Source organism: Sarcophilus harrisii, chromosome 2, assembly GCF_902635505.1.
Source record: "Sarcophilus harrisii chromosome 2, mSarHar1.11, whole genome shotgun sequence".
In the NCBI taxonomy this organism is placed as follows: domain Eukaryota; kingdom Metazoa; phylum Chordata; class Mammalia; order Dasyuromorphia; family Dasyuridae; genus Sarcophilus; species Sarcophilus harrisii.
Window position 1 is genome coordinate 485260949 of NC_045427.1, and position 20630 is coordinate 485281578.

Below are 20630 nucleotides of genomic sequence, written 5' to 3' on the forward strand. Positions count from 1 at the left end.
TGGAACAGAAGTGAGTGCAAGGGATAATGTAAAAAATTACCCAGGCATGAGCTCTGTCAATAAAAAGTTATAATTATTTTTTTAAAAAATGATTGTTGATTAATTGAGTGATGAATCACAAATATGATTTTCTCCCTATCTAGGTTGACAACTATTAGGTGTTCCTTATTATTTTCCTAATTTTACTGTTGGTTAACTTTCTTAAATTTGGGGTAAAATTCTTTGTACCCTAAGGGGTTTATAATCTGGTTTATGAGACAAGTCCCATCCACAGAACAAGGGAAACCAACCTTGTTCCTTCTTGGGAAGTCTAAGATTGATGGAGCTGGATTCCAATCCTGGCTGTTCCTCACTCTGTGATCTCGGACAACTTGTCTTAGCTTGTAAAATAATTGGCTTGGACTGAATTTAGTCAATAGATAAGCTCAAGGCTCTTTCTAGTTCTAACATTCTATGTTCAATAATTTTTTTTTTAGAACCAGTCTCCTAATTTATATCATCCAGAATGTAAGCTCCGTAAGATCAGTTATCTTTTCCCTTCTTTGAATCCCCAGTCTTTATCAGTATGTGGCACATAGCAGGCACTTATTTTTATTTTATTGTTGACTGAGCCCCTTCCCTTCAGATAACTAAGTATCACCCATTCTTTCTTCACCAGATGATACAGTGGAAAAGTTATTTTCTTTTCTGCTCCCCTCCCAAGGTCCTAAGTGCACCTCTGATGTTAGAGGACAAACAGGCATACTCTCCCAACTTGTGAGTTGATATTTTTCAAGACAAATCACCAAAGGTCCATGATTTATTTATTCAACATTCTACTTACAAAAATAAAGAATCACTGTAGGAAATTAATGGTACATGACAGTGTAATCCAGTCCCTCTGTTCACCTAAGATCCAGGAAACAGCAACATTTCAAGTCACCTTTAATGTAGAACTTCCCATGGAAAAAGTGACCATGTCAAGTATTTATCTTGTGAGATGAAGCTGGTTTTCTCATTTACAGTAGCTAAATCTGCCCCACAAAAGTCAGTTTTAAATGTGGCTTTTATGTGTGCTGCTTAAGTTAATGCCACTTTTTTTCTATATCTATTTATAGATCTAAGTATTCATGGTCCCCCACCCCTTACTTACACACACACACACACACACACACACACACACACTCACTCACACTCACTCACACTCACACTTCTGAGTGTAGGATGAACTCCAGAGCTATCTTCCTCATAAACTCTACTGTTCTCAAATTAGCTAGAGTGGAGGAAGAGGAAGACTTCATGAATAACGGTCTCCTGAACAGCTGAGGATGCAGCCTAGTTTTCCCAACTCAAAGTGTTGGGAAATTATTAGGAAATAATTAGTGCTCTGCCTAATGCTATGCTCAGGCTAACAAATTCCCTAACCCTCTCCCAAAATACCTATGGTTTAACTCTAATTTCAGGAAAAAGGTGATTTTTACCCAAGAAAGGTTAGGCCCAAGAAAAGAAAGGGTAATTTAGCGGATAGTCTGGGCACCTGGAATCTATCCCTGAGGCTGAAGGAGAGAGGGAACAAGGAGAGGGAAGTCTCAGACTGAAATACTAACGTGTTGCTCTCCAAGTGGCACCCTGTGCCCAAAAGGACAGCTGTTGGCTGTGGTAGCTGGAGTCAGCGGCAAGCACCTTTGACAGCATCACGACTGGATCCTGGTCAGGCATGCTCTGTGGGACCAGGGCCAGGTCCGTTGACGTGAGGGAGCACTGGTGTGGTCCCCTGCAGAGGGGCTGTGCCAGGCTCTGCAGGAGACACTAGCAGAGGTGCAGGGAGGCCATCAGGGGAGAATGAAGTGAGGTCCTGCCTCCAGTAGGCTTCACACAGGGGCAGATCAATTGTGTCGCAAAGACTGTAGCTTTTTCATAGCCAAAAAAAAAACCCCAGGAAAAAAGACAGCAGGAGCAGGGAGAGATGTGAAGGCAGGGGAAAGGGAAATAAAAGGAGGGGGGAAAAAAGCAAGACAGAAGCAGAGCATTTAGAAAACAGTACCAATCCTTGAAGAAATCCCTACCCACCCAAACCTGACTCACCTAATTCCCAGATCCTGGCCTTCATGAAATGGCATCACCCTAAATAAACCTGATTATAAAATATTCGGGATCGGTGTAAAACAGGATAATTACCTGCTTAAAAGAAAGATTTATTGCAGGATTCTTTAAAGTGGACCCACTATCACAAAGTCAAGGAAAGACACACATTCACTCACTCATGTCCATTTATTCATTGCTTTGCTTGTGTCTATCAGTTATTTTTAAATATGAATTTCCTGGGTCCTGCAAGATAGGAAGAAGTGTGATACTATGGAAAGCATCAGAGGCCCTAGGTTCACATTCTACCTCAGATACTCTCTACCTGTGTAACCTTAAGGGCAAGACACTGGGCCTCAGTTTCCTCTGCTTTAAAAGAAGTTTGTACTAGGTGGCCTCCTGGAAATCCTCCCTGATCTAGATCTAAGGCTCCACAACTTCTGACTAAATCCATGATTCTATCACTTCTCTGAAAGCACGAATCACATAGATAGGGGTTCTTGTTTTTAAAGACAAGCACAGCACAGCACAAGACCTTCCATTAAGGCAGCTGCATAACTGGCTACAACAGTACCTGTAGGTCAACCCATTTGTAGGAAGCCAACAGTTCTTGCTATGACTTTGAAACAGCAAAAACCTGAATGAGGGGTGAGGGCGGTTGGAAGGTTTCAAGCTAGAGCTCAAAAGGTCCGGCCACAATCTGCTACATCCCTGAGGGTTCTTACATGTAATATTTGTACTTCATACATGGGGCAAGTCTGGCAGCTGAGTGGTTCAGTGGATAGAGCTCTGGGCCTGGAATCAGGAAGACCTTAAGACGCTTCCTCTCTGGGTAAAGTCATTTCATCTCTGTTTGCCTCTGAAGAGGGAAATGGCCAACCACCCCAATATCTCTGCTAAGAAAACCCCATGGACAATACTATGGGGTTAGGAAGAGGAGACATGACTGAACAACAAAAAAGGTTTGTTTGTAAGCCAAAACAAAAAGTATATAAAAAAAAAAAAAAAACTTTCCTGAGCCTCAGTTTCCTCATCTGTAAAATGGGAGAAGGAACCTGAATGATCTCCAGGCCCCTTTCAGCTCTAGGTCCCAGTACTTGGTCCTCTCACCTCAGTCAGTCAAAAACAAAGTTTCTTGGTCCCAGTTTTATAATGAGAAATGTCAGTCTATCTCCAAATGATAAATAACTACGACTAAGTTCTCAGAACATTTTTATTTTAACTGGCTGTTTTTTTGACCTGAACTCTTGATCTTTGGGCAAGAAATCTAATCACTTTTGGACCTTTAATTTCCCCAAACCTGGTAATTTCTACCAGATTATCTGACAAACCTTGGAATCGGCTAACTGGTAGGGAAAAAAAGTGGAGAGGGAGGATTGTGGAGGAGGGCAAAACAGGTGCTGTTTCTGAAAAGGTAAATAACTCATCTCTTTCCCATGCCTACATGACTCTTGGATGCTGCCTTCCCTTCTTCTAGACTTTATCTGGCTCCCCAACCCTGGAAGCCCACCACAAACATGGAGTAGTGGGACACTCCAAAGGAAAAAAGCTGGAGAGTCAGGCTAAGGAAAAAAGCAAACAATAGGGAGACGTGGCAAAGTGGGTATAAGAGAGGAGAAAGGAAAAGGGGAACACAGCAGGGGTGACAGAAACAGCAGCTCATATGGAGAAAACATTTGGAGAGGTGCTTGGTGTCCCAGTTTGCTTACATTTAAAACTTTATTTACATGGGAATGAGATCGGGGAAATGGAAAATGGATAAAGAAGGATAAGATTCAAATATTTAACAAGATAGAGATACAACTGACAGTTTCAAAATAAGCATCATCATCATCAATCTGCCCCCTTAGAATTGCTGTAAAGTACCCTAAAAGAGGGCGCCTGGTAGGAAAAGATATGGAGGGACCATCCTTTCCAACAGGGGACTATCCACTTACTCTTACCACAATCACTATCCTAACCACCATAACATTAAGGCACTCTGGGATTTCCAGAAACAGGTTGAGACATTTTACCTACTTCAAGGGGTTGGGGAAGAAAGATGGGGAGAGGTCATGGAGGATTTCACATGTTTAAAGCACTTGGGAATTTGAGCTGAGATCATCTTATCAGATAGCATGTTAAATATGGGAGAGGAGAATAAATCTGACTGAATGTTTAATATTAGGATAACAAGGATAGGATATGAATAATAGAAAGAACACTGGTCTAGGAGTTAGGAGACCTGCATTCTGATTCTGGTCCTGCCACTCACTCACTACATGAATCAGTTACTTTTCTGTGGGTCAATTTCCTCATGAGTGACATGAAGGAGCTATATAGAAGCTCTTATCTCTCTATGGTTCCTTACAGCTGACATTTCATGTTCTAAAGGTCCTTCTAGCTCAGACATTCTAGGAGTCTATAATTTTGTGGTCATTTAATTCCCCTACTCCAAAGTCATGGAGTTCTTACCATAGAGAAAAATCATCTTTTTTACTCCTAAGAGCTCAATATAGGAATTTCACCAGAAAATATTTGTGAGAAATAAGGAGAGAAACATGAGGACAAACAATTGTCTTTTCTTTCAAGGAACCAGGTGAAATGATCAAAATTGGGCAAGGATCCTAAGAATTCAGAAGAGATGGGAAGGGGTGGAATAAAAAGCTTGGCATGGAATGATAGCTGTGGTTGGTGTCCTTTTTCCAAATAATCTCTGGCTCCAAGAATGCTAAATTTCTTACTTTATGTTTCAAGTATTTATAATAATTCAGGACAATTAAGAGTTGGCACAAAGCTGAGCCTCTTTAAGGAAATGAGAGTCACAAGGAGATTCAACTATACATTTTAAATCCACAGCCAGATCTGGCATTAGACCTCTCCAAACTAGGTTCACGAGCCTCTTTGGTGCAAAAATGATTATTTTAAAGGCACTGCTAGGTCCAAAGAGGGAAAAGAAGGCATAAAGCCACTTAGAGATAAATTTGAAGATTTCATCAGCTTTGTGAACTGGGCACAGAAACAATTCACTTTTTCTCCCTTCACCTCAATAAAATAAGATTGAGCTAAATTGGAGGGAGGGGGAAGAGGAGAAAAGTAGGAGAGGAGAGCCTTAACCTGGGGTCCATTAACTGTGGAAAGATTTCAGGGGAAGCTGTGAATTAGAGGATAAAACTTACATCTTTAATTTCACTAATCTCTAACTAGAATTTAACAATTTCTTCTTTTATTTGAAAACATTGTTCTGAAAAAGGGCACGAGGGCTTTACCAGACTGCCTAAGGGGTCCATGAGAAAAAAAAAAAAGTGAAGAACTCCAGAGCTAGATGACTTTCCAGTTCCGACATGCTATGACTTTTAAGTAATATAGAGAATTCCCAAAGTAAGTAATCCCCAAATTATTAAGATTGGGCTTTGAAATGCAGTGTTGTGTCTGGAGATTTTTTTCTACTATTATTCTCAGCTTCACCCTGAATCCAATCTGTCTCCTTAATTTTATTTAGTTCAGGATAATGTTTAAATTGGTCTTTGTTCCCTGAGCACCTATCTCCTACATGGGAGAAAACAAGTGCAGATTAGCTGGCTGAGAGAAATCAGTCTATCAAAAGGAAAATTAGCTATTTAAATGCATAACAGAGTAGCAATTGAAACAATGTAGAATTAACATGGGCTATCCTATTAGAAAGGCTAACTTATGAAAGCAGCTTTGGGTAGTGTGGGCCCCAAGAGACACAGATTTTATTTTTTACTCAAACCCTTTCCTCTGTAGACTCAGTTTTCCACTTTATAAATAGGTTGTACTAAATGAGATTGAAGATTTGTCTCTTCCCATTCTGACACTCTTCAAATTCTATGAGGGGGCAGCTAGGTGGTGCAGTGGATAGAGCCCCAGCCCTAAAGTCAGTAGGACCTGAGTTCAAATCCGACCTCAGACACTTAATAGTTCCTACCTGTGTGATCCTGGGAAAGTTACTTAAACCCAATTGCCTCAACAACAACAACAACAACAACAAAAGATTCTATGAGCATAACTGTGGAAAACCAGCAAAGCAAAAATGTAGATATTCAAAAATCTATAGTGGGTACAATGCTCTCATCCAGCTACCTTTGTTTTGAGATCAGTTATTCCAGGACAGAGGAGTAACCACACCTATAGCTTAATCTCCATTTACTTTGGCATCAATGATTTCCCCAGAGAGAATAGGTACTTGGGTCACCAAAGAAGAAATGAATTTTTCTTTTAGGGGGCCAAAGACTACTGCCATCTTTACTGGCTTTCATAGAGCTTCCAGGGTAAGAGATTATCTCATGAGGGTGAGAAAAAAAAACCCCACAAAAGTCAAGAAGGCCAGTAACCCTGGGAGGCACAGCTGTAGGAAGAACCAAAGGCTTCCTCCTAAGTCCCTGATTGGGTCAGCTCTCCTGCTGCCTGCTCTCTGGGAGAGGCGGATGAAAAAGGAAGAGAAGGCAGTTTCACAAGCTTCTGGAGTACACAGCCCTATTTGTACCTGGACGAGTAATACTCTTCCTCCAGCTCATACAAATCAATGGAAATCTCATCCCGAAGGGAAATGAGCTTCTTATCACACTCATCCTGCAGTCCCCGAAGCTGCTGGTTGCGCTGATCGATGGCTTCATTCACTGAGGGAAAGTCATTGAGGATGAGAAATTGCTTGAGATCAGACACGAGCTTCATCAGGGATTCTCCAGCACGCACCTTGGGAATGTCAATGTATAAGAAGGGAGATGGGGGTTTAGGAAGATTAGAAAAATAGCAATTTGGGGACTGGACAGAGATCTGTTTTCAGAATTACTTCCATAAAAGGGAAGACCAAGTGCTACCTTCTACATGAAGCTTTTCCTGATCCCTCTCAGCTGCTAGCACCTCCCTTACCAAGGTTAGCTACTATAAGCTTTGTGTTTCCAATATACTTAATGCAGACATATAAACACATGTGTTGTGTGAACATTTACTATGTGTGTGTGTGTGTTTTTATATGGGGCGATGAATGGCTTTTTCCCAGTAGGGGCCACACTCCAGATTTTTTCACCTCCAGTTTTCTAGCACCAACTCAGGTGCTTAATAAAGGCTAGATTGAAACAAATGTGTCTGATGCTTACAACCTAGCTCCTCATCTCTTTCTATTCACCTCACAGCCCTTCCCAACAAGGGAAACTGAGGCACCAAGGATGAATTCCATATATCTAACCTGCTGTATGCTAAAGCTGTCCCCCTTAAACTTCATGGGGAAAGTATAGAAGGAAGTTCTAACAAGTAAATGTTTCTCCATGAGTTTACACATTTACTCTTAAATTATATTCCCTCTTGCTCTCTGATTTTCCAACAATAGCTTTAATTATTTGAGTCCAATTTCACAAGGAAAAATTCCATAGCCAACTATTCTTTCCCCATCTTGGATAATAAAATTTCAGGGCAAAAGAGGTTTTGCTAAGCACCAAAGAGCTTTTAGCACCAGCTACCAAGAAAAGAATATCCTACTGCAAGAGATCCTGACTGAAGCCAGTTTTTATTTGTGGAGGTTTCTGGGAACAGGTGAAGCACTGAGAAATGAAACTTGCTTAGATCACTCAAAGATTTTAATACATCCTCACATTTACAGGATGAAGGCTATTCCTTAGCCTGATGTTCCCTAAGGCTTTAAATAATCTGGATATCTTCTATCTCTACAAGTTCATTTCCCAAAGCTCTACTTTGAACTACTGTTACCTGAATGTGAGTCCTTGGATTTCTCATCTAGGTGCCTTTACTCACAATGTTTCCCAATAATGTTCGTTCGTACCTCCCTCAGTTTATCTGAAATCTTATGTTTTATTTAAAAATTTTTCTTTCAATGATGAACTGAACAAACATCAAGAAGCATAAACAATGTTATCTATAAAAAACAACAAAAAAAAACCACCAGGAGACTATGCAAAATTGAACTGTTATATGCAGTTTTTTTTAAAGTTTAAAATAAAACTTAACACAATAATAACAAAGTCCTTGCTTGCCTCTCATTTCTATCAGAAAGCACTCCCCAACAGCCCTGGATCCCAGGACATGTCTATCTTCCCTGAACTCTTTTGAGACTTAACTGTATGGTTCAGGGAACATTAGTATTGGTGATTATCTTTACATGAGAGGATGGGGTATATATGTCTTGTCTTTGAGGGCAAGGGTTTTGGTCTCACATTTATAATACTCATAATGTTTAGCACAGAACTTTCTGAATAATTAAGTGCTCAGTAAAGATCTGATTGACCAATGTGAGATTTGGAGCTTTTTTTCTTTCTTATACTTCACCTGGCCTTTTTTTTGGAGCACTGATTGCAAAGAGCTAAAGTATTTCCTTGGGATACAGTGGAAGGGTTGAGGACTAGCAATTGCATGGCCCAAATTCAGACTCTGAATAGGGAAGTAGTGGTGATGGAAAAGAGACAGAACCCATATGGGTATGACCTATGGGAAGCAAACAGAAATTGCTGTAGTTGTTTTCTGTCCCTCAAAGCAAGACCCAGAAGAGGGAGGGAGAATGAAGAACAAGGCTTACTTACAATATTGGCAGCTCTAACATGCATTTCATAATTGTCCTGCTCACCCTGAGTTGCCCGAGACACCTGAGTTTCATCTTCAATCTAGAGGAGAAATAAGAACAATTGTTAACAATGTGTAAGCCAATGTCTCTTGTCAGTACAAGACTCTGTTATAAACTTCTCGGGACATAGTTGGGAGGGGGAAGGATGAAGGGCAGGGAACAAAAAACACTTACAGTGAGAGGAAGATTCATGGCTTCCAGAAAAGTAGTGATACCTTTCTCTCCATCCCAAGAATTCTGGGCTAAGTAGAAAATTATCCCCTCTTCCTACCTCATGGCACAAGGTCAGGTAAAGTGAGTCTCTGGCATTGAGTCCCATCTACCCCACAGAAAGAAGGGGTGGGCAGAAAAGAAAGGAAAAGCTGTGCACAGAGGAACTAAATTATTATAATTTGGTCCAAAAGGGAGCTCAGGCAAAGAAATGAGATAAGAGTTCATTTCCTAAGCTGCTGTTCTAATAATGATGATGATGATGATGATGATGACGATGATGGTAATGACAACATAATATTCCTGTGTGCTATTGAACTGAAATGAAGAGAATTCAGTTTGAATAAAAAATGTCCTCAAAAGGCACTACTGAATATGGCTTGAATCATATAAGCAATTGAGCAATATTTAACAAAATAAAAGAGAACTGCAATAAAACACAGACAATATTACTATGTGATTTCTAAGTTAATATGAAGCCTGCTGGGACAGTTATACATGGTTTAGTGATCTTCCACTTCTATTTGAAGTTGACACTATTGTCCTACCAAATTTCCCTCCAAAGAACCAGAAAAAACTGCCTCAGAATTGATCTCAAAGTAAGGAAGCAGTTTATCAGCACAGGAGGAAAGATCCATCTCACTGGAATGGGAAGGGAGCAGATCCAAGAGCATAGCCAGCCTCACCATAAGGAGGCTGAAGTAAGGCTCCAAGCCTGAGGCAATCTACTAGTGAGGCAGTACCTTCCTTCAAATCTGCAGCCTTCTAGACAAGTCTGTGCAGTACAGCACATCCCAGAGACCCTCCCCTCCCCCTAGCATAAGCCAATAGTGCTAACCAATAGCTCTGCCATGGCAGTGACAACAGTACCAGATCTCCCCCCACCATCCCCCCAAGCACTTAAATTTTAACAATTTAAAATTTAAACAAGGAAGGAAAGAAGGAAGGAAGGAAGGAAGGGAGGGAGGGAGGGAGGAAGAAAGGGAGAGAGAGAAAGAGGTAGGAAAAAAGGGAGAGAGGGAAAGAGGGAGGAAAAAAGGGAGGGAGGGAGAGAGGTAAGAAGGGAGGGAAGGAGGGAGCAAAGGAGGGAGGAAGAAAGAAAAAAGGCTTGACTCTAAAAAGTTACTATGGTGATATGAAGGATCAAAGCATAAACTTAAAAGAGAACAATAATGTCAAAACAGCAACTGCAAAGCCTGGAAGAAAAATGTAATTTGGTCTCAGGCCCCAAAAAACTTCCTGGAAGAGTTTAAAAGAAATTTTAAAAAGCAAATTAGAGAAGTAGACAAAAAGCTGGAAAAAGAAATTAGAATAATATAAAAAATTCATGAAAAAAATATACAAACATTTATTAAGGAAAATAACTCCCTAAAAAATAAAATTGATCAAATGGGGAAAAAAGCACAAGTACTCACAGAAGAAAATAAGTCCTTAAAATATAGAACTGAACAAGTGACAAGTGGAACTAATGACTCTATGAAACATCATGATACAATAAAACAAATCTAAAGAATTAAGAAATAGAAGAAAATGTGAAATTTCTCATTGGAAAAACAACTGCCCTGAAAAATAGAGACAATGTAAAAATTATTGGATTACCTGATAGCCATAAAAAAAAAAAAAAAAAAAAAACACTCCACTAAAAAAACATCTAACTCTGGACATCTTTCAAGAAATTATCAAAGAAAAGTGCCTCAATACATTAGAACCAAAGAGCAAAAAAGAAAAAAAGAAATCGAAAGAATCCACCAATCATTGCCTAAAAGAGATCCTGAAGTAAAAACTCCCAAGAACATCAGAGTCAAATTCCACAACTCACAGATCATACAGAAAATACTGCAAGCAGACCAAAAAAAAAACCAATTTAAATATCAAGGAGTAACAGTCAGGATTACACAGCTTCCACATTACCTACCCAGAAAAACCGAATATAATCTTTCAGGGGTAAAAACAAATACATAACAAAATTTTTAGCATTGCTAGTTAAAAGACTAGAGCCAAAAAAAAAACAAAAACAAAAACAAAAAAACTTGACTTCCAAGTACAAGACTCAAGAGAAACATGAAAAGGCAAAAAAGAAATAAGAGAAAGAAAACACACAAAATTCAATAAGGTTAATTTATTTATATTTCTAAATTGCAAGATATTTCTAATTCAACAACTTTATTACTATAAAAGCAATTAAAAGGACTATATGAAGATGGAGTCTGTGAAAATAAGGTGACTTTGGTAGGATGATACCTGCCAAAAAAAAAAAAACAAAAGAAAGTGGTGAAAAAGAAAACTGCATTGATAGAAGGAGGGAAAAAATTGAATGGGGCAAATTATCTCACATAAAAGACATGGAAGAGCTATTATTATGAGGGGAAAAGATGGAGATGGGGTTAGCAGGCAAAGCTTAAACCTTATTCTGATTTGAAAAAGGGAATTACATAGCAAAGAACTGGAAAATGAGTAGATGCCCATCAATTGGGGACTGGCTAAACAAGTTGTGGTATATAAAGGTAATGGAATATTACTGGTCTATAAAAAATGATGAACAAGCTGACTTTAGAAAGGCCTGGAAAAATATTATGGAATATTATTGTTCTGTAAGAAATGACCAACAGGATGATTTCAAAAAGGCCTGGAGAGATTTACATGAACTAATGCTGAGTGAAACGAGCAGAGCCAGAAGATCATTATATACTTCAACAACAATACTATATGATGACCAATTCTGATGGACCTGGCCATCCTCAACAATGAGATCAACCGATGGGACAGTAATGAACTGAACCAGCTACACCCAGAGAAAGAACTCTGGGAGATGACTAAAAACCATTACATCGAATTCCCAATCCCTATATTTTTGTCCACCTGCATTTTTGACTTCCTTCACAAGCTAATTGTACAATATTTAAGAGTCCGATTCTTTTTGTACAGCAAAATAACGGTTTGGTCATGTATACTTATTGTGTATCTAATTTTTATCTACTGATCATCCTGCGATCTGGGGGAGGGGGTGGAGGAAAGGAGGGGAAAAATTGGAACAAAAGATTTGGCAATTGTCAATGCTGTAAAGTTACCCATACATATAACCTGTAAATAAAAGGCTATTAAAAAAAAAAAAAAAGAAAGAAAGGCCTGGAAAGATTATATAAACTGATGCTGAGCAAAACAAGCAGAATCAGGAATACATTATACATAATAACAATAAGGATTGAGATGATCAACTATGAACGATTTGGTTCTTCTCAGTGGTTCAATGATCTAAAGCAATCCTAATAGACTCTGGGCAGAAAATGCTATCTGCATCCAGAAAAAGAACTAAGGAGATTGAATGTAAATCAACATGCTATGTTCACTTCTTTTTTCTGTTTTTTTTTTTTTTTTTAATCTCTCCCAGGATTCTTCCCTTGTGCTGATTTTTCTCTCCCAATATGATTTGTAAAGCAATATGTGCTAAAAAAAAACGAAAAAACAAATTAATTAATTAATTGAAAAAGAAAAAGGGAGGGTGGAGATTATAATACTCAGTTGTGTTGGAATCTTTACCACCTGAGATTCATTGCATCATTCACCTTGGTGCTGGCTGGAGGCTGAAGAAAGCAGAGGCAAAGGACAAAGCTGCAAGGGCTCTTAAAACCAAGCAGAGAGATAGGCCTCTAAGAAAAACTAACTGGGCTATATCGGAGACAATAAAAGATCTGAACTTTTAGCACCTGGCTGCATTTGGGTGATTATTACTTTTAACTGAAACTAAGGCTGCCTCCAGAAAACCTCCCCAAGAAACCTGCCCACAGAGAGAACCATTATATTATATTTTAAAGAAGAAAAACACCACATTTTGGCACCCTGAATGTGGGACTGACAAGCCCTTCAGTGGATTTCTGTGGAAAAGCCTCCGATTCTGATCCAGTGGAAAAGTCTCCTCAACCCAGAAATTAGGGTGATTACAACAAAGAAATTTTTTTAAAAGAGTTATAGTAGAATTTCAGCTAAGATGGGACAGATGTTTAGAAAACAGCCTTCTGTTTCTGTTCAAGGAAAATGTTCAGAGACCAATCAAGGTTTAATTATAACCTGGGAGCATGCCGTTCATCTTTTAAAAACTGTACAGTACACATCTCTTTGGTTTTCTATAGAAAAAGAATTGGATCCAAATGAGTGGAAGTTAGTGGAAGAGCAACTTGGTGAATACTATAATTCTCATCTAAACTCAATTTCTAAAAATATAAATGCTGCCACAGAAATAATGACCAGACATCTGGCTAAGGAAAATGCCAATGAAGTTTGCAAAACAATTATATGGAGACTAGACAAAGATGCTCCTTTAGAGGAGATCATAAGGCGCTGTGCCACAGTGGGCACAAATGCTTATTATACCCAAACTATGATGAACATGGAAAGACAGGGTCCCTCTTGGCAAGGGACTTCTAGAGAAACTAGTCGATGTTTTCAGTGGAAAAATAGGACATCTGAGAGCCCAATGTAGATATGGAGACAGAGTGAGAAGACAGGGTGAGAGAATAAAACCCAAAGCCCCATGTCCAAAATACTTTCACTGGGCCTCTGAATGTAGATTGACCCAGAGAAATGAGATGCAGGGCCCAGATCCAAGGTATCAATCAAAAGATAGGTGGGGCATGATAGCAGCTGAGGTTACACCTAGAGAGTCTTTAGAAATTCAGGACTCTGATGTCATCAATCAACAGAAAAGCAATCAGGATTACAGTTGGGGAGAATACAGGCCTTTTAACACAACAGGGCAGTGTCCAGTGCAAACAGCTCCACTATCTTTATATAATCGCCAGGTGATGTGGAGAGATCCAGAAAGTGGTAAATAGAAGAGAGTTAGATAGGTTAAATGCTTGGGGAAGAGGGTTTGCTTGTATCTCTACAGGTGGAGAAGGAATCAGATGGGTGCCAAAGAGCCATAATCGCCTTGTCCATCAGAGAGAAACAGAAAAGGCAGAAAAACCTCAAAACAAAGGAGAAGATTTAAGAAACATCTGACACTGAAGGAGCATGGCTGACAATGAGACTGTTAAAATAACTTAACTTAACACTTCCTAGCTGTGTGACCCTGGGCAAGTCACTTAGCCCTGATTGCCTCAGCAAAGAAAAAAGAAAAAGAAAGAAATCAATGCTATCTATATTCACATGAATGTTCGTAAACAACTAGTGATCAAAGAAATGCAAATTAAAACAGCTCTGAGGTACAACCTCACATCCATCATGGTGACCAATATGACAAAAAAGGAAGATGTTGATTGTTGTAGGGGATGTGGGAAAACTGGAACACTAATGTAATACATGAAGTTGTGAGGTGATCCAACCATTCTAAAGAGCAATTTGGAACTATGCCCAAAGAACTATAAAGTTATTCTTACCGTTTGATCCAACAATGCCATTACTAGGTCTCTATTACAAAGATATCACCAAAAAGGGAAAAGGATCTATTTATACAAAAATATTTATAGCAGCTCTTTCTATGGTGGCTAAAAATTGGAAATCAAAGTGAAATCTATCAATTGGGAAATGGCTAAACAAGTATATTATTGTGATGGAATATTATTTTGTTATAAGAAATGACAAGGAGATGATTTCAGAAAACCCTGTTAAGACTCAGATGAACTGATGTACAGTGAAGTGAGCAGAACACTAATTATGAGATACACAGTAAATGCAACACTTTCAAAGAATTGTGAATGACTTAAGCTATTCTCAGCAATACAATGATCCAAAATAATCTCAAAAGACGAATGATGAAGTACACTCTCTATCTCCAGATAAAGAAATAATTGAGTACAGACTGAAACATGCTGTTTTTCACTTTCTTTTGAGTCTTCTACAAAATGACTAATATGGAAATATTTTACGTAATTAATTGCATGTGTATAATCTACATCTGATTGCTTATCATCTCATGGAGGGAGGAACAGAGGGTCAGAATTTGGAACACTAATTTAAATAAAAATGTTTAAAAATCTGAAAAAAAAAAAAAGAAAAATATTAAGAAAAAAAAAAAAAGAGGAAGATGGTTTAGAAGTTTGGAGGAGGAGGGAAATAGACAATCAATTCTCTAAGGTATATATACATGGCAATTCTTTCCTAACCTAAAAGATACTAATCCAAAATACTACATTCTCCAACATTTTTCTGTCCTCCCTTATTCACCTTCCAACTCTTCTTATTTATACAAAAAACAGATTAAGGAAAGGAACCAAGAATAATTCAGCATTCCAAATCCCAACATAATACATGGACACCAGTGCTGTAAAATTCAGAACAACTTTGCTACTAGAACAGGTTGCTTTTTTCCTTTTTATAAAGTATGATGGGAGATGGGTGGGAAGCTAGCTCCCTTACTTCTACTTACCTTGGCTGTTTTTATGATCTCAGTGAAATTATCCATGATTGACTTGATATCATCTTTCAGTCTCTTGTTGTAGGACTGAAGGAGGGTCTCTTTGCTCTGAGGGAGGACTCTTTGTTGGGCCATTGCATTATCCTAGGAAGGCAAGTCAAAGAAGAGATTAATCATGTATTAGTATTAGTGGAAGCACATAGTTTAGTGATTGGGGCACTGCACTTGAGATTCACGAAGACCTGGATTCAAATCCAGTCTTAGACACATATGAACATAAGATCCTTTCCCCACTCTTTTAATGTATAAAGTTCTAAAGTAAAAAGGAACAAGGTGCCACGGAACTGGAGTCCGGAGACCAGTCCATTCAAAGGGTGTCACCTTGCAGCACTCAATCAAAATACCGACTTCCGACGGCACCCTGGGTGAGAGTTTTGTCGCCAGTCCCACTCTGAGTCTTATTTTCTTCGCACGTAAAGCGGGCTTAATCATAGAGGCAGGTGATGCACTAGAAAAGCTTCCGAATCAGGAAGACCTAAGCTCAAATCTGGCCTCAGATATTTACTATCTGTAACGGGGGCAGCGGCAGCTAGCTTCCAGGATTGTTTCGAGGATCAATATGATTTCATTACACTATCAGTCGATTGTCCGCAGTCAGTAAGAAGTTAATGATTGCTCTTTGCCCTCGAATCTCTGCATCTGTAAAATGGGGGTGAGGACAGTGTCCGCAGTGGCCGTTTCTCAGGGTTATAGAGAGGAAGGCACTTTAAACTTTAAGGAGCTACAGAAACGAGAGCGAGGGTGACGAGGCGGCTTGGGAAACCGCCTCCAACCAACCCGACACGCGTGTCTACGCCCGTTTCCTCCGCTGGGAAACGCGGGGTCGGGCTCCACTTTCTCTATCCGTTCGCAATGGGAAGTCCTACTCCAATGCAAAAAGACCAAGCGCCGGCCTGATAGAGGACGCACTCAGAGCGCTGGGGGCACAAACAGAGGAGGACGGAGGGGGAAGGAGTGCGCCCGTCCTCAGGAGGCACGCCCCGCCCCCCCCGCCCCCCCGGCTCGGGGACGCAGACCAGCAGGCGCAGCCGCCGGCACGAGGCCGCCGGCCGGCAGAACAGAGAGGAACGGGCCGCGTCTGCACGGGACCCAGGGGGCTGCGGAGCCGGACGGAGAAAACGAGAATGATGGTGCAGCTGCCAGCAGGGACCCTTCGGGGGCCTTTACCTGTCTCCCCTGGGAGTGGGAAGTTGCCTTCCTCAGCCCAGCTCTCTCTTAAACCAAAGATAGATGCGCAGAGATCACTTTAAAAGCTATGCCCGGAAGAAGCGAGGAGAATTTCCGCTTTGGCCTTTAAGACCGCCTCCTTCCCACAAATCCTAAAAAAAAAAAAAAAAAAAAACCAAAAAAAAAAAACCGTAAATCCCGCGCATGGGCGAGGCATCGCGAGAGCTGAGGCGTAATACATATTACCCACAAGTCTCTTCTCTTCCTTTCTCGTTCTGCCGGCCAAGATGGTGAGCCATTCTGCTTTTTCGCGGGACCTTGGGTCTAACTCTATCCGTCTCCATCGACTCCCTTTGCGGGCCGCAGCAGAGCAGCCTCTGTCTGGGAAGGCTTCAGAGGGTCCCTCCGGAGGACCTGGGGTTGCGGAATGAGGGAAGCGACTATAACAGGGACGGAGGGAGGGCGGTTTTCGGGCCGAGGTAAGGCCGCCGGGCCCGAGCCAGGACACCGTGGCAGAGGGGCTTGCCCCTCTCGGTGCCGGCTGGCTGGCGGCCCTCGGTGACCCTCGAGTCCAGGTTGCACGACGGGCCCGTATCTGGGCCTTCGTGGCGGTGGTAAGGAGCGGGAGTGGGCTGGTTGGACTTCGCATCCGGGGAACTGGGCTTGTATCGTTGCGCGTCACCCCAGGAAGGATTTGAAAATGTAGCCTCAGCTAGGCTGACGACTGACTGGTAGGAAAACTCGGATATAGATTCGTGGTTTGTCGGGGGCCAGCCAGAAGTGGTCTGGTGGCCCCGGGTCTCGGACAGGGTGTGATGGCGATGGCGCACGGATCTTGCACGTTGTTTGAGGACCGAGTGAGATGCCGGTGAAGCTTTTAGCCCAGTTCCCATGGTAGTAGGAAATGCTTCCTTGCTCGGTGGCTTATCCAGTTCTCTTGCTAAAGCAAGTAGCGTTTGTTAGGCTGCTGGCGTTGCAGACTTGGAGGAGTCACAATATTGGGTGCTTTGGTTCCCCCATTCCCTTTGTATTCAGAGATGGACAAATCGCTTGCAACTTTGCAAAAGTCCTTCCTGGAAGCAGAGGTTAAAAGCTCGATCCTATGAAGTGTGCTTTATACTACAGATTATGAACAAAAAGTGAGACTAGAATCATAGGCCATGGGATAGAAAAAAATCTCAAAGGCCATGCCTTCCAAGTCCATTTAAAAAAAAAAATTAGGGAGGTTGTATTTTTCTCCAGAGATATAAGTGGAATTTGAACTTATTTATTCTGACCTCAGAGTCAAGGGTGTATGGGAAAGAGGTACAGCTGAGAGGGCTTACTGGGATTTTTTTTTTTTTAAGCCAAAAGGGAAGAAGGCCAAGGGGAAGAAGGTGGCTCCGGCCCCTGCTGTAGTAAAGAAGCAAGAGGCCAAGAAAGTGGTCAATCCTTTGTTTGAGAAGCGGCCTAAAAACTTTGGCATTGGTAAGTGATGTTAACCGTGTGGTGTGTGGGTAAACTCTAATATGCTAAAGCATTAACTGGCCTATTAAGCAAAAGTTTGAATAACCCATAAATACTAATGGGAATTGGAGAAAACAATCTAAGAACTTGGTAGTTAACATTGTAACAAGACAGGGTACTGGTAATAGACTCCCCCGAGAGTTAACAGTTGTGCAAATGATGGAAAAGAATATTTGCTATCTTGAATGATGGTGATGACAGTTCATAACCACCAAGATCACTGATGCACTCTGTTTGTCACTTAAAACGATCTGAATTAAGGATTGCAAGCTTCACAATACTTTTTTCATTAGGTCAGGACATCCAGCCCAAAAGGGACCTTACCCGGTTTGTCAAATGGCCTCGATACATCAGACTTCAGCGGCAAAGGTCTATCCTTTACAAACGTTTGAAAGTACCACCAGCAATCAACCAGTTCACCCAGGCTTTAGATCGTCAGACAGGTAAAGAGAAACTTCTAGCTTTTCCTACTCTCTAAAAGAATTGAGTAATAGGTTTTTGATATTTTTCTAACACAAGTATGCCTAAAACTTGCCAAATTGCTTATGGAAAGAGGGTTTTGTATATGTACATATGGTATGTAAGTGTTCTGATGTCAAGGTTAATATCTCCCTTATTTGTTTCTAGGATCTTTTTTTTTTTTAAGTGACTTAAAAGCCATTAATTTCTGGCATAACTGGAGGAATGTGCAGATGATGATTACAATATTTGCTATCTGAATAGCAGTGATTACATATTTAACCACCAAGATCGCTGATGCACAAAATAAAAGGAATACAAAAATAGTTGTTTTAAAACCAGTATCTTAACCAACAAACTTCTTGTTCCAGCTACTCAACTGCTTAAACTAGCTCATAAGTACAGACCTGAGACAAAGCAAGAAAAGAAGCAAAGACTGCTGGCTAGGGCTGAACAAAAAGCTGCAGGCAAAGGAGATGTCCCCACTAAGAGACCACCTGTCCTCAGAGCAGGTAAATTAGTCAACCTAAAACTGGTTGGTTAGTACATGAATGTTAGGCAAGCTATTGCAATGATGTATGAATTTCTTCACCTGAAATAATTGTGTAGATCAAATACACGAGCTTTTTAACCCTGAGCCATAGCTGAAGATTCATGATTTATTTTTTTTTTGATCAGTAAGAAAGAAAGCAATAAATGTCTAACAGAAGCCATTCACATTCTGGTTGTTTTTTAGGCGTTAACACTGTTACTACCCTGGTAGAAAACAAGAAAGCACAGTTGGTAGTGATTGCACATGATGTGGACCCCATTGAGGTAAGTTCTGAGCTTGGGAGATATACTGGAATTTTTTATTTCTAAGTCAGTCACGTTGAATGTGGTTGTGTTTAGTTTCCTGGAGTATTTAAAGGGACTGAAATCCCATAGCAAATGGAATTTTTGGCTTTTGCAATGATGTATGAATTTCTTCACCTGAATTAATAGCATGGAGAATAAATATACGAGCTTTTTAACCCTGAGCAAATGCCAAAGACTTATACTCTTTCCCCTCCACACCTCCTGTGTGGTTAAGTACTCTATAGACTTAATTATTCATATATGTCTTTCAGCTAGTGGTCTTCCTACCTGCCTTGTGCAGAAAAATGGGCGTTCCTTACTGTATTATCAAAGGTAAAGCCAGACTGGGTCGCTTAGTCCACCGAAAGACTTGCACAAGCATTGCCTTCACACAGGTTAACCCGTAAGTATATTTTGTTCAATAATTTAACTATTTAAATCCAAAACAATTTGTGAGAAGAGGGCTTAAATTTGTCCTATCCTAAAAGAAGTGGTACAATTTACTGTTGTGTTGTAGCTTGGCATTTTTCACTTTTGAAAGCTCAAGGAAAATTGCTAACATGGGGGATTTGGTGTCAAACTGGGTTTAAAAAGAATAAGGATGAGAGACTCACTCTTATTCTGAACCTTTTGACAATGATGTGTACAGAATTTCTTCACCTGAAAATAGCATGTAGTAATTTTGATTCTGAGACAAAAGGTTCTGTATCATAAGACAATTGGTGAATTATCTAGTGAAGGGATTCTGTGGTTAATTCTTCTGATTTTTCTTAACAGTGAAGATAAAGGAGCCCTAGCTAAGCTGGTAGAAGCCATCAAAACCAATTACAATGACCGATATGATGAGGTAAGGACTAATTCTCCATTAAAGGCTAAGTGAATTTTTTTTAATCACCATACATAATGTTCATCTTTCTGAGGGAAATTTTTTTGATAGGCTTTAAAATTCTTTGGGGTGGGAAATGTGTTGTGTAATATAGAGGAGTTAATTTTATTTCCTTTGTCCTTTCAGATCCGTCGTCACTGGGGTGGCAATGTCCTGGGTCCAAAATCAGTGGCTCGTATTGCCAAGCTGGAAAAGGCAAAAGCTAAGGAACTTGCAACCAAATTGGGTTAAATGTATGTTTGATTTTTCCCTACATAAAAATAAAAATATAAACAAAATGAAAATGAGTGGTCATAAAATACAATGTTTTATGTGATATATATGTACATAGAAAATTATGGGGGGGACCCAACTACCATCTTAGTGCTATAAAGCACCACCCACTTTTTGTGAGCTAATAAGCATTTAATGCAGTTCATGAAGATAACAGTTCATGATGATGCATGAACTGTGTCTGTTTCCACATACCAAATAGGTCATGGGCTGGAACTGAGGGGAGGAAATGGTGATCTTGTAAC

The 20630-nt window shown here is 40.2% G+C and overlaps 2 protein-coding genes and 4 non-coding genes across 10 annotated transcripts; 5 read left to right on the forward strand and 1 right to left on the reverse strand.

The window, feature by feature from the left end:
- Positions 1-393: 393 nt before the first annotated feature.
- On the reverse strand, positions 394-16574 carry MED22 (mediator complex subunit 22). 5 transcript variants are annotated; one of them, XM_031954922.1, is made up of 5 exons: positions 16035-16242; positions 15210-15341; positions 8595-8675; positions 6548-6756; positions 394-1889 (listed from the first exon to the last, which is right to left on the reverse strand). In XM_031954922.1, the coding sequence occupies exons 2-5, from the start codon at positions 15330-15332 to the stop codon at positions 1691-1693; spliced, it is 612 nt and encodes a 203-aa protein (XP_031810782.1). In that variant the 5' UTR covers positions 15333-15341; positions 16035-16242; the 3' UTR covers positions 394-1690. The 5 variants fall into 5 exon arrangements, with proteins under 5 accessions (XP_031810782.1, XP_031810780.1, XP_031810781.1 ...); XM_031954920.1 differs by lacking the exon at positions 16035-16242 and adding an exon at positions 15830-16017; XM_031954921.1 differs by lacking the exon at positions 16035-16242 and adding an exon at positions 15763-15783.
- On the forward strand, positions 16575-20399 carry RPL7A (ribosomal protein L7a). The gene is made up of 8 exons (XM_031954917.1): positions 16575-16714; positions 17771-17891; positions 18224-18373; positions 18761-18901; positions 19126-19205; positions 19499-19629; positions 20004-20073; positions 20239-20399. Exons 1-8 carry the CDS (start codon positions 16712-16714, stop codon positions 20341-20343), a joined length of 801 nt encoding a protein of 266 aa, XP_031810777.1. The 5' UTR covers positions 16575-16711; the 3' UTR covers positions 20344-20399.
- Positions 18082-18158, forward strand: LOC111718561. The gene has a single exon (XR_002769087.1). It is a non-coding gene; the product is annotated as a small nucleolar RNA SNORD24 (small nucleolar RNA).
- On the forward strand, positions 18618-18691 carry LOC111718562. Its single transcript, XR_002769088.1, has one exon. It is a non-coding gene; the product is annotated as a small nucleolar RNA SNORD24 (small nucleolar RNA).
- Positions 18956-19031, forward strand: LOC111718557. The gene has a single exon (XR_002769083.1). It is a non-coding gene; the product is annotated as a small nucleolar RNA SNORD36 (small nucleolar RNA).
- On the forward strand, positions 19336-19413 carry LOC111718560. The gene has a single exon (XR_002769086.1). It is a non-coding gene; the product is annotated as a small nucleolar RNA SNORD36 (small nucleolar RNA).
- Positions 20400-20630: the final 231 nt, after the last annotated feature.

Bases quoted from the DNA above. Each gene is read 5' to 3' on its own strand.
- MED22 (XM_031954918.1), bottom strand. From the start codon at position 15,689: ATGATTAAGCCCGCTTTACGTGCGAAGAAAATAAGACTCAGAGTGGGA. The intron at 8,676-15,209 runs GTAAGTAGAAGT...TTTCTCCTCTAG, and splicing joins AGATCATAAAAACAGCCAAG to ATTGAAGATGAAACTCAGGT. The intron at 1,890-6,547 runs GTACAAATAGGG...GCTATGAAAAAG, and splicing joins GAAGAGTATTACTCGTCCAG to CTACAGTCTTTGCGACACAA.
- RPL7A (XM_031954917.1), top strand. The intron at 18,902-19,125 runs GTAAATTAGTCA...GTTGTTTTTTAG, and splicing joins ACCACCTGTCCTCAGAGCAG to GCGTTAACACTGTTACTACC. The intron at 20,074-20,238 runs GTAAGGACTAAT...TTGTCCTTTCAG, and splicing joins ACAATGACCGATATGATGAG to ATCCGTCGTCACTGGGGTGG.